At 56.6% G+C, this 15,670-nt stretch overlaps 1 protein-coding gene across 2 annotated transcripts in view; it reads right to left on the bottom strand.

The window, feature by feature from the left end:
• Positions 1–3,125: 3,125 nt before the first annotated feature.
• Positions 3,126–15,670, bottom strand: part of APEH (acylaminoacyl-peptide hydrolase) — a 67,889-nt gene continuing 55,344 nt past the window's right edge. For both annotated transcript variants that reach the window (XM_063941439.1, XM_063941440.1), the window contains exons 10-22: positions 13,014–13,135; positions 12,648–12,708; positions 12,431–12,528; positions 11,987–12,041; positions 9,869–9,957; positions 9,654–9,792; positions 9,127–9,210; positions 8,975–9,055; positions 8,813–8,901; positions 7,811–8,001; positions 7,237–7,339; positions 3,649–3,755; positions 3,126–3,558 (exon numbers count right to left, since the gene is read on the bottom strand). In XM_063941439.1, the coding sequence (XP_063797509.1) occupies positions 3,459–3,558; positions 3,649–3,755; positions 7,237–7,339; positions 7,811–8,001; positions 8,813–8,901; positions 8,975–9,055; positions 9,127–9,210; positions 9,654–9,792; positions 9,869–9,957; positions 11,987–12,041; positions 12,431–12,528; positions 12,648–12,708; positions 13,014–13,135 (1,319 nt within the window). In that variant the 3' untranslated portion in view covers positions 3,126–3,458. The remainder of the gene's footprint in view (positions 3,559–3,648; positions 3,756–7,236; positions 7,340–7,810; positions 8,002–8,812; positions 8,902–8,974; positions 9,056–9,126; positions 9,211–9,653; positions 9,793–9,868; positions 9,958–11,986; positions 12,042–12,430; positions 12,529–12,647; positions 12,709–13,013; positions 13,136–15,670) is intronic.

Below are 15,670 nucleotides of genomic sequence, written 5' to 3'. Positions count from 1 at the left end.
TCTCCTACAGGACAGGCAGCACACAGGCACCAGGGACCCCTCGCTGCTATTCAGGGAAAGGGGGGTCCTCAGCATCTCTCCTACAGGACAGGCAGCACACAGGCACCAGGGACCCCTCACTGCTATTCAGGGAAAGGGGGGTCCCCAACGTCTCATCGACAGGCAGCACACAGGCACCAGGACCCCTCGCTGCTATTCAGGGAAAGGGGGGTCCTCAGCGTCTCTCCTACAGGACAGGCAGCACACAGGCACCAGGGACCCCTCACTGCTATTCAGGGAAAGGGGAGTCCTCAGCGTCTCTCCTACAGGACAGGCAGCACACAGGCACCAGGGACCCCTCACTGCTATTCAGGGAAAGGGGGGTCCTCAGCGTCTCTCCTACAGGACAGGCAGCACACAGGCACCCCTCGCTGCTATTCAGGGAAAGGGGAGTCCTCAGCGTCTCTCCTACAGGACAGGCAGCACACAGGCACCAGGGACCCCTCACTGCTATTTAGGGAAAGGGGAGTCCTCAGCGTCTCTCCTACAGGACAGGCAGGACATAGGCACCAGGGACCCCTCACTGCTATTCAGGGAAAGGGGGGTCCTCAGCGTCTCCTACAGGACAGGCAGCACACAGGCACCAGGGACTCCTCGCTGCTATTCAGGGAAAGGGGGGTCCTCAGCGTCTCTCCTACAGGACAGGCAGCACACAGGCACCAGGGACCCCTCGCTGCTATTCAGGGAAAGGGGGGTCCTCAGCGTCTCTCCTACAGGACAGGCAGCACACAGGCACCAGGCACCCCTCGCTGCTATTTAGGGAAAGGGGGGTCCTCAGCATCTCTCCTACAGGACAGGCAGCACACAGGCACCAGGGACCCCTCGCTGCTATTCAGGGAAAGGGGGGTCCTCAGCGTCTCTCCTACAGGACAGGCAGCACACAGGCACCAGGCACCCCTCGCTGCTATTCAGGGAAAGGGGGGTCCTCAGCGTCTCTCCTACAGGACAGGCAGCACACAGGCACCAGGCACCCCTCGCTGCTATTTAGGGAAAGGGGGGTCCTCAGCGTCTCTCCTACAGGACAGGCAGCACACAGGCACCAGGGACCCCTCGCTGCTATTCAGGGAAAGGGGGGTCCTCAGCATCTCTCCTACAGGACAGGCAGCACACAGGCACCAGGGACCCCTCGCTGCTATTCAGGGAAAGGGGGGTCCTCAGCGTCTCTCCTACAGGACAGGCAGCACACAGGCACCAGGGACCCCTCACTGCTATTCAGGGAAAGGGGGGTCCTCAGCGTCTCTCCTACAGGACAGGCAGCACACAGGCACCCCTCGCTGCTATTCAGGGAAAGGGGAGTCCTCAGCATCTCTCCTACAGGACAGGCAGCACACAGGCACCAGGGACCCCTCGCTGCTATTCAGGGAAAGGGGGGTCCTCAGCGTCTCTCCTACAAGACAGGCAGCACACAGGCACCAGGGACCCCTCGCTGCTATTTAGGGAAAGGGGAGTCCTCAGCGTCTCTCCTACAGGACAGGCAGCACACAGGCACCCCTCGCTGCTATTCAGGGAAAGGGGGGTCCTCAGCGTCTCTCCTACAGGACAGGCAGCACACAGGCACCAGGGACCCCTCGCTGCTATTCAGGGAAAGGGGGGTCCTCAGCGTCTCTCCTACAGGACAGGCAGCACACAGGCACCAGGGACCCCTCGCTGCTATTCAGGGAAAGGGGGGTCCTCAGCGTCTCTCCTACAAGACAGGCAGCACACAGGCACCAGGGACCCCTCGCTGCTATGCAGGGAAAGGGGGGTCCTCAGCGTCTCTCCTACAGGACAGGCAGCACACAGGGACCCCTCGCTGCTATTCAGGGAAAGGGGGGTCCTCAGCGTCTCTCCTACAGGACAGGCAGCACACAGGCACCAGGGACCCCTCACTGCTATTCAGGGAAAGGGGGTCCTCAGCGTCTCTCCTACAGGACAGGCAGCACACAGGCACCAGGCACCCCTCGCTGCTATTCAGGGAAAGGGGGGTCCTCAGCGTCTCTCCTACAGGACAGGCAGCACACAGGCACCAGGCACCCCTCGCTGCTATTTAGGGAAAGGGGGGTCCTCAGCGTCTCTCCTATAGGACAGGCAGCACACAGGCACCAGGGACCCCTCGCTGCTATTCAGGGAAAGGGGGGTCCTCAGCATCTCTCCTACAGGACAGGCAGCACACAGGCACCAGGGACCCCTCGCTGCTATTCAGGGAAAGGGGGGTCCTCAGCGTCTCTCCTACAGGACAGGCAGCACACAGGCACCAGGGACCCCTCACTGCTATTCAGGGAAAGGGGGGTCCTCAGCGTCTCTCCTACAGGACAGGCAGCACACAGGCACCCCTCGCTGCTATTCAGGGAAAGGGGAGTCCTCAGCATCTCTCCTACAGGACAGGCAGCACACAGGCACCAGGGACCCCTCGCTGCTATTCAGGGAAAGGGGGGTCCTCAGCGTCTCTCCTACAAGACAGGCAGCACACAGGCACCAGGGACCCCTCGCTGCTATTCAGGGAAAGGGGGGTCCTCAGCGTCTCTCCTACAGGACAGGCAGCACACAGGCACCAGGGACCCCTCGCTGCTATTTAGGGAAAGGGGAGTCCTCAGCGTCTCTCCTACAGGACAGGCAGCACACAGGCACCCCTCGCTGCTATTCAGGGAAAGGGGGGTCCTCAGCGTCTCTCCTACAAGACAGGCAGCACACAGGCACCAGGGACCCCTCGCTGCTATTTAGGGAAAGGGGAGTCCTCAGCGTCTCTCCTACAGGACAGGCAGCACACAGGCACCCCTCGCTGCTATTCAGGGAAAGGGGGGTCCTCAGCGTCTCTCCTACAGGACAGGCAGCACACAGGCACCAGGGACCCCTCGCTGCTATTCAGGGAAAGGGGGGTCCTCAGCGTCTCTCCTACAGGACAGGCAGCACACAGGCACCAGGGACCCCTCGCTGCTATTCAGGGAAAGGGGGGTCCTCAGCGTCTCTCCTACAAGACAGGCAGCACACAGGCACCCCTCACTGCTATTCAGGGAAAGGGGGGTCCTCAGACGTGTAGGAAAAGGGTGTTTTTAGGGAGCAGGCGAAGGTAACGCAGTTCTAACACACAGAGAAACCAGACACAGGTGGTCGTCACAACGCCGCCGCTCGTTAGCATAAGTGCGGAACCATCATCTGCAGCAGCTTTTAATATAAATTAGTAACAGCTATTATCAATTCCATAATAGAGTAACAATGTGTATAAACTGCTCATTAAAAAACCTCCTGTATGATGAGGAGTAATCCCCCCCCGCTGTGCACTGGTGATGTCATCGATGTGGATGACACAACAGTCAGGTGATCAGTGTAGCGGGGGCACGAGGTCACTCTGGGCCTCGCACCTGGGTGTTACCCTTCTATGTGCTGGAAGATAAGAGCCCTTTACAGAACACGGTCAGACACAGGTAAAGGCAGACGTCACGTCACAGGTGTTTCAGGATCCACAGCGCAATGTTCATGAACCCGTCCGATTCAGCGTCCACCTTGGATAATGAGTGGTTGTTGTCAGGATACCAGAGTAACCTAGGGGAAGAACAATGGCAGCCATGTCAGGTCACAGGGGTATCTGGGTATACAGGAGGGCTCTGGCGGGAGGCGTTACGGGATACCTACCTGGCTGGCACATTGTGGGCTCTCAGCGCTTTATAATACTCCAGCCCCTGAGTGTTTGGCACACGCCTGTCTTCTTCTCCCAGCATCAGCATCACCGGGGTCCTCACCTGGGGGCACAGCAAGAGAGCCGTTACTATGTGCAACCTGCCACCGCTGCAGACAAGACACCGCCTACTGACAGCGTCATCACTCCCCGCCTACCGACAGCGTCATCATCCCCTGCCTACCGACAGCATCACACAACCATCTCCTGCCACACACCACCTACTGATGTCACATGACCCCCCCATCATTCCCCGCCTACCGACAGCGTCATCACCCCCGCCTACAGTCAGCGTCATCATCCCCCGCCTATCGACAGCGTCATCATCCCCCGCCTATCGACAGCGTCATCATCCCCCGCCTACCGACAGCGTCACACAACCATCTCCTGCCACACCCCACCTACTGATGTCACATAACCCCCCCCCATCATTCCCCGCCTACCGACAGCGTCATCACCCCCGCCTACCGACAGCGTCATCACTCCCCGCCTACCGACAGCGTCACACAACAATCTCTCACCACACCCCACCTACTGATGTCACATGACCCCCCCCCCCCCCCTCCCATCACCCCTGCCTTCCAATAGTGTTGTCACTGCCCACCCACTGTGGGGGAGGCTAATGAGCATATTTGTAGCCTCCCCAGGTGGAAGACCCCGGCCCCAATAACAACGTTGCCACCGAGGAGGTCAGGTGCTGGAGCGGGCACAACACTGGGTCACTGCGCTGCAGCAATGAAGATTCATTCTGGAAAGAAGACGTAACCATCGCTGTTATAACAGCCATCTCTAAAAACGGGGCTGCCCCTGCGGTACCACAAGGAAAACTGGCGGGCCCGCCGGCGGGGTATAGGGAGGAAAGGGCTGCTGGGTATTTAAAAGTAACCCTTTTGGTGCCTGTCTGCTCGCAGCCAGCCTATACCTAGCGTTAAGCCTTTGGTACGGTGCCCCCTAGTGGACGAAAAAGAAATCCCTCGTACCTGCTGCCACTACGGTTACTGAGCTAGGAGATCGCCACAGGCAACAGCACAACCAACTTATTCTATTATTGTTCTATTTACTACATTCATAAGAAATAACCCCAGCAACGCTCTACACGTCTCTGATGAAACGACCATTCCCAGTGGTGGAACGCGTCAGCCTGGTACCAGGAAGAAGTGAGCAGCGTGGGCATGCCGTGTGGAAGGGGCCTATCCCGGATTGGAGCCACGTTCCGTATCTCTGGTCATGCCGTGTGGTAGGGGTCTGTCCCGGATTGGAGCCACGTTTCGTATCTCTGGGCATGCCGTGTGGAAGGTGCCTGTCCCGGATTGGAGCCACGTTTCGTATCTCTGGTCATGCCGTGTGGAAGGGGCCTGTCCCGGATTGGAGCCACGTTCCGTATCTCTGGTCATGCCGTGTGGAAGGGGCCTGTCCCAGATTGGAGCCACGTTCCGTATCTCTGGTCATGCCGTGTGGAAGGGGTCTGTCCCGGATTGGAGCCATGTCCCGTATCTCTGGTCATGCCGTGTGGAAGGGGCCTGTCCCGGATTGGAGCCACGTTCCGTATCTCTGGTCATGCCGTGTGGAAGGGGTCTGTCCCAGATTGGAGCCACGTTCCGTATCTCTGGTCATGCCGTGTGGAAAGGGCCTGTCCCGGATTGGAGCCACGTTCCGTATCTCTGGTCATGCCGTGTGGAAAGGGCCTGTCCCGGATTGGAGCCACGTTCCGTATCTCTGGTCATGCCGTGTGGAAGGGGTCTGTCCCGGATTGGAGCCACGTTCCGTATCTCTGGTCATGCCGTGTGGAAGGGGTCTGTCCCGGATTGGAGCCATGTCCCGTATCTCTGGTCATCCCGTGTGGAAGGGGTCTGTCCCGGATTGGAGCCATGTTCCGTATCTCTGGTCATGCCGCGTGGAAGGGGTCTGTCCCGGATTGGAGCCATGTTCCGTATCTCTGGTCATGCCGTGTGGAAGGGGCCTGTCCCGGATTGGAGCCATGTTCCGTATCTCTGGTCATGCCGTGTGGAAGGGGCCTGTCCCGGATTGGAGCCACGTTCCGTATCTCTGGTCATGCCGTGTGGAAGGGGCCTGTCCCGGATTGGAGCCATGTTCCGTATCTCTGGTCATGCCGTGTGGAAGGGGCCTGTCCCAGATTGGAGCCACGTTCCGTATCTCTGGTCATGCCGTGTGGAAGGGGTCTGTCCCGGATTGGAGCCATGTCCCGTATCTCTGGTCATGCCGTGTGGAAGGGGCCTGTCCCGGATTGGAGCCACGTTCCGTATCTCTGGTCATGCCGTGTGGAAGGGGTCTGTCCCAGATTGGAGCCACGTTCCGTATCTCTGGTCATGCCGTGTGGAAAGGGCCTGTCCCGGATTGGAGCCACGTTCCGTATCTCTGGTCATGCCGTGTGGAAGGGGTCTGTCCCGGATTGGAGCCACGTTCCGTATCTCTGGTCATGCCGTGTGGAAGGGGTCTGTCCCGGATTGGAGCCATGTCCCGTATCTCTGGTCATCCCGTGTGGAAGGGGTCTGTCCCGGATTGGAGCCATGTTCCGTATCTCTGGTCATGCCGCGTGGAAGGGGTCTGTCCCGGATTGGAGCCATGTTCCGTATCTCTGGTCATGCCGTGTGGAAGGGGCCTGTCCCGGATTGGAGCCATGTTCCGTATCTCTGGTCATGCCGTGTGGAAGGGGCCTGTCCCGGATTGGAGCCACGTTCCGTATCTCTGGTCATGCCGTGTGGAAGGGGCCTGTCCCGGATTGGAGCCATGTTCCGTATCTCTGGTCAGACCCTGGGACTCTGGGGTGAAAGGGGTATAACTCTCAATGACTGACCTGTGCTCTATGGATCCATACCGCCCACCTTCCTCCTCTGATGCCCAGGGACACGTGGAGAAGGTGCACGCCTTGAGGATAGTGGGTGTGGCTTTGCGGGAAATGCAGCAGCCGTGACCTATGCCCCCATATTCGTCACTGCAGGGGCACAGCCAGTGCTCCGGGAGCCGCCTGCCATTGCCCCAGTCTCTCCCCGTGGAATAGAGATATCATTTATCCATATCTGTGTAATAGACAGGAGGCTTCACCCTACACTAGATTCTGCCTAGCTTATATGGAGGTCTAGATCCTGGTGCGCACACCACAACACTACCATGCACCAAGGAGGTATTGTCCGTATAAATGCCTCTTACCGGAGCCATTGTCGCTCTGTCTATTGTATGGTAATGTTATTAAAGTAACGCTCATGTACTGCACCAGTGCCCCCCCCATTACTTCCCGCCTACCGATAGCGTCACGCAACCGTCTCCCCAAAACCCGCCCCCATTACTCCCCGTCTACCATTAGCGTCACACAACAGTCTCCCCCCACATCCCACATACTGACAGCATCATGTGACCCTCCATCACAAGCAAGGAACGGTTCGTGATGTTTGAAGACCAATAACAACACACAGACATTGTTCCTGATGAAGACTCCAGAGGGCGCTGTCCTATAATAACTATTCTACAACCATCTCAGTGTCCAAAACCTGCAATTATACAGAACTAACAGAGAAAGTGTCACTTACCTGGGGTACATAGGTGATGGGGGATTTATTCAACATGTCCTCCCACTGTGCAGCAACAGGTAGAGCCTGATAGGAGTAAGTGCGGCCGGTCTCCACATGGCACCTGCAGATGAAGACGGGGGAGTGTGTATTACTAATAGTGGCGCAGTAATGGTGGCACTCGGCGAGATATGACAGTGTAATGTGGTAATGACAGCGTGTGGCGATATATTACGGTGTAATGGTGGGAAGTGTGGTAAGATACAATGGTGTAAAGGCGGCGTGTGGCGATATCTGACGGTGTAACGGTGGGAAGTGCGTGGTATATGACAGTGTAATGGTGGAAATGGCGGTGTGCGGCGGTATATAACGGCATGATAGCAGTAATGGCGGCATGCAGGGGTATATGACGGCGTAATAGCAGTAATGGCGGCGTGCGGCGGTATAGGATGGTTTAACAGCGGGAATGACGGCGTGTGGCAGTATATAATAATGGTATAACGGCATAATAGCAGTAATGGCGGCGTGCGGCGTATGTGATGGCGTGCAGTGGTATAGGACGGCCGGATAACGGCATATAGAGCCAGGGTCTTACCAGTCCGGTATGTCAGTGGATCCGGCCATCGCTGGGATGTTGGTGACTGGGTTGCGCACAATGCAGGCTTTGTAGAAATCTGGATACTGACCAATCAGATGGCAGGACAGAAAGCCGCCGTGGGACCCTCCGCACAGAACGACTTTGTGTGGGTCTATGGGCTCCGTCTGCAGAACCTGCAGCACCGCCGTCTGTACGGGGAGAATGGCGGCACTGACTACAACGGACATATACACAGCGCTTTACATTCACACCAGTCCCTGCACCAGCAGAGCTTACAGTCTAAATTCTCCACCACACAAGCTAGGGATAGACAATTTACCTATCAGTATGTGGTAGATAGCTAGAGGGAACCCACACACGAAGAACACACAAACTACACACAGAGACGGTCCTGCTCCGAGATGAACTGATGAGCCTTTGATGCAAACCACTGAGCCATCTCAGCTCTGCAATATATGAGCACAGCTTGTGACTGTAACACGCAGCACCCGCCAGCAGACACGGCACCAGCAGCACCCGCCAGCCGACACGGCACATGCAGCACAGTCAGCCGACACGGCACCCGCAGCACCCGCCAGCCGGCACCCGCAGCACCCGCCACGGCACCCGCAGCCGACACGGCACACGCAGCACCCGCCAGCCGGCACGGCACCCGCCAGCCGACACGGCACCCGCCAGCCGACACGGCACACGCACCCCCCGCCAGCCGACACGGCACACGCACCCCGCCAGCCGACACGGCACACGCACCCCCCCGCCAGCCGACACACGCACCCCCCCGCCAGCCGACACACGCACCCCCCGCCAGCCGACACGGCACACGCACCCCCCGCCAGCCGACACGGCACACGCACCCCCCGCCAGCCGACACGGCACACGCAGCACCCGCCAGCCGACACGGCACACGCAGCACCCGCCAGCCGACACGGCACACCGCAGCACCCGCCAGCCGACACGGCACACGCAGCACCCGCCAGCAGACACGGCACCCGCCAGTACCTGCATATCCTTCACGTCCTGCTCTCCAACTCTCCCCAGCAGAGAAGAGACGCTGTCCTGCCCAAATCCCAGGGATCCGCGATAATTCACTACAATGCACAGACAGAAGCATTTACCAGCTGCACAGAATGCCAGCCCGGAGCCCACACAGCGCCCACTTACCCAACTGCACGGCGAAGCCCATTCTACACAGGACGGCCGGGAACAGCATCCACTCACTGACAAACGAGGAGTGGGGACCCCCTGCCAGGACGAGAGGACATTGTGACATGGAGACAGAGGAATAGGACAGGACAAGGGGAACAGGAACCTACCGTGCGGAAACACCACCAACGGGACACGACACTGCTCACGCAGCTGCTGCGGCTTCAGGAAGATGGACTCATAGTCTAGGCCGGCTAAAACCAAGAAATGAAGCTGCAATAAAGCTCTGAGCGAGTTCTGTTCTATAGAAGGAGGTTACACCTATTATAACTTATAATCAACAGGTGGCAGCTATATAACCCGTCACTCATGATAAACGCACGGCGCGGTCGCCATTTTCTAAATAGAGGATTTGGCGCTAGGCACCATATACTGTACACGTATAGGTAATATACACAGTATAACATATTATGTCCGTGTTACGTAATAAGTACACACGGATTTCTGCCGGTCACACAGGATTTACTGTGCAGTGAGGCGTACATCTCCGGCCAGGACAAAGTGCAAGCTCTGAGGGTTACAGCAACACACAACTGACCCGAGCACTGGGACCCCACTGTTCAGCGTTCCCAGTTGGGGGTGTAAGCGCAGAGCATTACATGACTATATGGGACTGTGCGGTCAGCCTGCCACTCACGGTACTGGGGGTTCTCCTGCCCCGCAGGCGGTTTATGGGTCTTATAGCCCCAGTCTATGTTCAGCACGGAATTCTCCTCCTCTAAGGACACCCAGGTGATGTCTTCTCCACTGAGGGCTGGAGGCAGGAACCCCACCTTCTGCAGAGGGAGCGAGAGTCCTGGTAAGGCAGAGAGGAGGGCGAGGGCTGTGCAGCGGGGGGGTCACATCACTTACCAGAGTGGGAGGACAGCTCGGAGACGAAAACCGGACAACCATCAGGTCACGGTCAATGGCCATTAATTTCCAGCTGCCCTGCGACGCCTCTGCGTGGAATAAAAAGAAACACAGAATGTGACGGCGGATAAGAAACACTGGGCCCCTCTAGTCTGCCCTATTGGTATATGTCTAGAGTGTGGGAGGAAACCCGTGGAAGCACAGGGAGAACATACAAACTCCACACAGCTAGAGCCGTGTTGTGAATAAAACCCATGACCTCAGTTCTGTGATATCCCTTCCGTCGCGTGACGCAGGAACAGAGCCCCCAGATATCCCTTCCGTCGCGTGACGCAGGAAATGAGCCCCCACATATCCCTTCCGTCGCGTGACGCAGGAACAGAGCCCCCAGATATCCCTTCTGTCGCGTGACGCAGGAACAGAGCCCCCACATATCCCTTCCGTCGCGTGACGCAGGAACAGAGCCCCCAGATATCCCTTCCGTCGCGTGACGCAGGAACAGAGCCCCCAGATATCCCTTCCGTCGCGTGACGCAGGAACAGAGCCCCCAGATATCCCTTCCGTCGCGTGACGCAGGAACAGAGCCCCCAGATATCCCTTCCGTCGCGTGACGCAGGAACAGAGCCCCCAGATATCCCTTCCGTCGCGTGACGCAGGAACAGAGCCCCCAGATATCCCTTCCGTCGCGTGACGCAGGAACAGAGCCCCCACATATCCCTTGCGTCGCGTGACGCAGGAACAGAGCCCCCAGATATCCCTTCCGTCGCGTGACGCAGGAACAGAGCCCCCAGATATCCCTTCCGTCGCGTGACGCAGGAACAGAGCCCCCAGATATCCCTTCCGTCGCGTGACGCAGGAACAGAGCCCCCAGATATCCCTTCCGTCGCGTGACGCAGGAACAGAGCCCCCAGATATCCCTTCCGTCGCGTGACGCAGGAACAGAGCCCCCAGATATCCCTTCCGTCGCGTGACGCAGGAACAGAGCCCCCAGATATCCCTTCCGTCGCGTGACGCAGGAACAGAGCCCCCACATATCCCTTCCGTCGCGTGACGCAGGAACAGAGCCCCCAGATATCCCTTCCGTCGCGTGACGCAGGAACAGAGCCCCCAGATATCCCTTCCGTCACGTGACGCAGGAACAGAGCCCCCACATATCCCTTCCGTCACGTGACGCAGGAACAGAGCCCCCAGATATCCCTTCCGCGTCGCGTGACGCAGAACAGAGCCCCCAGATATCCCTTCCGTCGCGTGACGCAGGAACAGAGCCCCCAGATATCCCTTCCGTCACGTGACGCAGGAACAGAGCCCCCAGATATCCCTTCCGTCGCGTGACGCAGGAACAGAGCCCCCAGATATCCCTTCCGTCGCGTGACGCAGGAACAGAGCCCCCAGATATCCCTTCCGTCGCGTGACGCAGGAACAGAGCCCCCACATATCCCTTCCGTCGCGTGACGCAGGAACAGAGCCCCCAGATATCCCTTCCGTCGCGTGACGCAGGAACAGAGCCCCCACATATCCCTTCCGTCGCGTGACGCAGGAACAGAGCCCCCAGATATCCCTTCCGTCGCGTGACGCAGGAAATGAGCCCCCAGATATCCCTTCCGTCGCGTGACGCAGGAAATGAGCCCCCAGATATCCCTTCCGTCGCGTGACGCAGGAACAGAGCCCCCACATATCCCTTCCGTCGCGTGACGCAGGAAATGAGCCCCCAGATATCCCTTCCATCGCGTGACGCAGGAAATGAGCCCCCAGATATCGTTATGTGAACCCCCCATCCTAATGCTTCCCGTCCTCTTTGTGGTTGGCTTATTCCGACCGTCCCTCCCATCAGTAATGGAGGATAGTAATACTTGGAGACTTCCAGAACCAGTTTATACACAGGACGCACAATATTCCCATAGGAATCAGCAGAAAGTCACTTTATATATTATCACTAATCTCCACGTCATTATTTCCCGCGTTCTGCTCTTCGCTCCTGACGCCACTGTAAGAGTGTGACTGCGGAAATTTGACTGTAAGCTCTGCTGCACCAGAGACCAATGGCTACAATATACAACAAATAATGTACAGCTATGCAGCGTATATAACCCACTGCAGACACCACGTTACGTCACTTACCTCTGGACTGGAGAGGGGTCACTTTCCCCGTCATTATATCCACAGCAATCAGTACCTGTGCGGACGCAAGAGATGGGTCAGAACAGAGGCGCTAAACCGCGGCAGGGCGACGTCTGTTGTCATTCTGTAGCTGGGTTGTGTCATTTCCAGTTTATTGTATAATGTAAATTCATTTCTACACCCCCGGGCGCCATCTGCGCGGTCGTACGTCAGCGATTCAGTCACAGATATTAGTAAACAATACAATCGGCAAACCACATAGAAGCACGAGGGGGAAATAAGCAGCTTATGCGCCCAGCGCCAGTCACACATAGACCGGTATAACAGCCACATAATACGCCCCTTATATTACGTAGCGCTGCGCGATCAGCAGTCGCGCTGTATGCATCTGGGGAACGCGGAGTATACGCATGGGGCTGGATAACGGGTCTCCCCGCCTCTTACCTGCTGACTGCGCAGCGCAGTGTCCACAATTACTCTCTGGCTGTCCGCAGACCAGCAGAGCGGCGCCAGCAGCTGAGTGTAAATCCCCTCAAACCGGCCTGAAATAGACAAAACGGCAGGAGAGAGCGGTGAGGAGCAGCGGAGAGGTCCCCGGTGACACACGTTACAGCCGTGCGCAGTCCCCAGCAGCGAGTAATGTCACATGAGAACTACTCACCATCTTCCGATCGCGCCACCGTATCCACCACCACAGAGGTGACTTTGGTATACCAGTCGTACTGAAAGCGGAGAGAACGCAGATTATAGTAACGAGCCGTCACTGACACACGGAACATTTCATGCCGAAACATTTCTGGCGCTGTGTGTCTCTTCATGGCGTTACCACAATCCATGCAGCCGGCGACACGTTATACCGGCATGTGGTAACATACCCGGTGCTACAGGAAGTTCCCGATACCCATATCAGCGTGTATATGGGGCATGGCAGGGTAACAATCCATAATTATCCCAGGAAAACATCCCCTCCACCCAAATAACCAGAGGGACCAGCCATATATAAACACGAGGCACAGGGGACACCAACCATGAGCAGCTGGCAGCACTGCTGGTGAGGCCCGAACACCTCACACCTCAGATACACAATGCGACACTTGTCTGGACTCAGACGAGGTGAGAAGACGGAGGAGGAATCAGGAGAGAGCGGCTCTGGAAGAGAGATGGCGGTCAGCTAGAGACTGCGACATTATAAGGGTAGCGGTATAACGCTGGCAGGGCGGGACGGAACGGGGGGGGGGGGGGGGGGGGAGGTGATAGATGGCGGCATCACACACAGCGTCATAATGTAAGGGAGAGGAGGAGTCTCCGTACATACCGCCATATTACACACAGCTACCGGGTCACCGGATAATACAGACACCGGGCGCTCAGATTACATCACACACACACAGCGTAATAACGTAAGGGAGAGGAGGAGCCTCCGTACATACCGCCATATTACACACAGCTACCGGGTCACCGGATAATACAGACACCGGGCGCTCAGATTACATCACACACACACAGCGTAATAACGTAAGGGAGAGGAGGAGTCTCCGTACATACCGCCATATTACACACAGCTACCGGGTCACCGGATAATACAGACACCGGGCGCTCAGATTACATCACACACACAGCGTAATAACGTAAGGGAGAGGAGGAGTCTCCGTACATACCGCCATATTACACACAGCTACCGGGTCACCGGATAACACAGACACCGTGAGCTCAGATTACATCACACACACAGCGTAATAATGTAAGGGAGGGGAGGAGTCTCTGTACATACCGCCATATTACACACAGCTACCGGGTCACCGGATAATACAGACACCGGGCGCTCAGATTACATCACACACAGCGTAATAATGTAAGGGAGAGGAGGAGTCTCCGTACATACCGCCATATTACACACAGCTACCGGGTCACCGGATAATACAGACACCGGGCGCTCAGATTACATCACACACAGCGTAATAACGCAAGGGAGAGGAGGAGCCTCCGTACATACCGCCATATTACACACAGCTACCGGGTCACCGGATAATACAGACACCAGGCGCTCAGATTACATCACACACAGCGTAATAACGTAAGGGAGGGGAGGAGTCTCCGTACATACCGCCATATTACACACAGCTACCGGGTCACCGGATAATACAGACACCGGGCGCTCAGATTACATCACACACACAGCGTAATAACGTAAGGGAGAGGAGGAGCCTCCGTACATACCGCCATATTACACACAGCTACCGGGTCACCGGATAATACAGACACCGGGCGCTCAGATTACATCACACACACAGCGTAATAATGTAAGGGAGAGGAGGAGTCTCCGTACATACCGCCATATTACACACAGCTACCGGGTCACCGGATAATACAGACACCAGGCGCTCAGATTACATCACATACAGCGTAATAACGTAAGGGAGGGGAGGAGTCTCCGTACATACCGCCATATTACACACAGCTACCGGGTCACCGGATAATACAGACACCGGCCGCTCAGATTACATCACACACACAGCGTAATAATGTAAGGGAGAGGAGTCGTCTCCGTACATACCGCCATATTACACACAGCTACCGGGTCACCGGATAATACAGACACCGGGCGCTCAGATTACATCACACACACAGCGTAATAATGTAAGGGAGAGGAGGAGCCTTTGTACATACCGCCATATTACACACAGCTACCGGGTCACCGGATAATACAGACACCGGGCGCTCAGATTACATCACACACACAGCGTAATAACGTAAGGGAGAGGAGGAGTCTCCGTACATACCGCCATATTACACACAGCTACCGGGTCACCGGATAATACAGACACCAGGCGCTCAGATTACATCACACACAGCGTAATAACGTAAGGGAGGGGAGGAGTCTCCGTACATACCGCCATATTACACACAGCTACCGGGTCACCAGATAATACAGACACCGGGCGCTCAGATTACATCACACACACAGCGTAATAATGTAAGGGAGAGGAGGAGTCTCCGTACATACCGCCATATTACACACAGCTACCGGGTCACCAGATAATACAGACACCGGGCGCTCAGATTACATCACACACACAGCGTAATAATGTAAGGGAGAGGAGGAGTTTCCGTACATACCGCCATATTACACACAGCTACCGGGTCACCGGATAATACAGACACCGGGCGCTCATATTACATCACACACACAGCGTAATAATGTAAGGGAGAGGAGGAGCCTTTGTACATACCACCATATTACACACAGCTACCGGGTCACCGGATAATACAGACACCGGGCGCTCATATTACATCACACACACAGCGTAATAATGTAAGGGAGGGGAGGAGTCTCCGTACATACCGCCATATTACACACAGCTACCGGGTCACCGGATAATACAGACACCGGGCGCTCAGATTACATCACACACACAGCGTAATAATGTAAGGGAGAGGAGGAGTCTCCGTACATACCGCCATATTACACACAGCTACCGGGTCACCGGATAATACAGACACCGGGCGCTCAGATTACATCACACACACAGCGTAATAACGTAAGGGAGAGGCGGAGTCTCCGTACATACCGCCATATTACACACAGCTACCTGGTCACCGGATAATACAGACACCGGGCGCTCAGATTACATCACACACACAGCGTAATAACGTAAGGGAGAGGAGGAGTCTCCGTACATACCG

Source organism: Pseudophryne corroboree, chromosome 9 (assembly GCF_028390025.1).
Source record: "Pseudophryne corroboree isolate aPseCor3 chromosome 9, aPseCor3.hap2, whole genome shotgun sequence".
NCBI classification, from domain to species: Eukaryota; Metazoa; Chordata; class Amphibia; order Anura; family Myobatrachidae; genus Pseudophryne; species Pseudophryne corroboree.
Note: the sequence above shows the minus strand (reverse complement) of the source record. Positions and strands in the feature narration are given on the sequence as shown.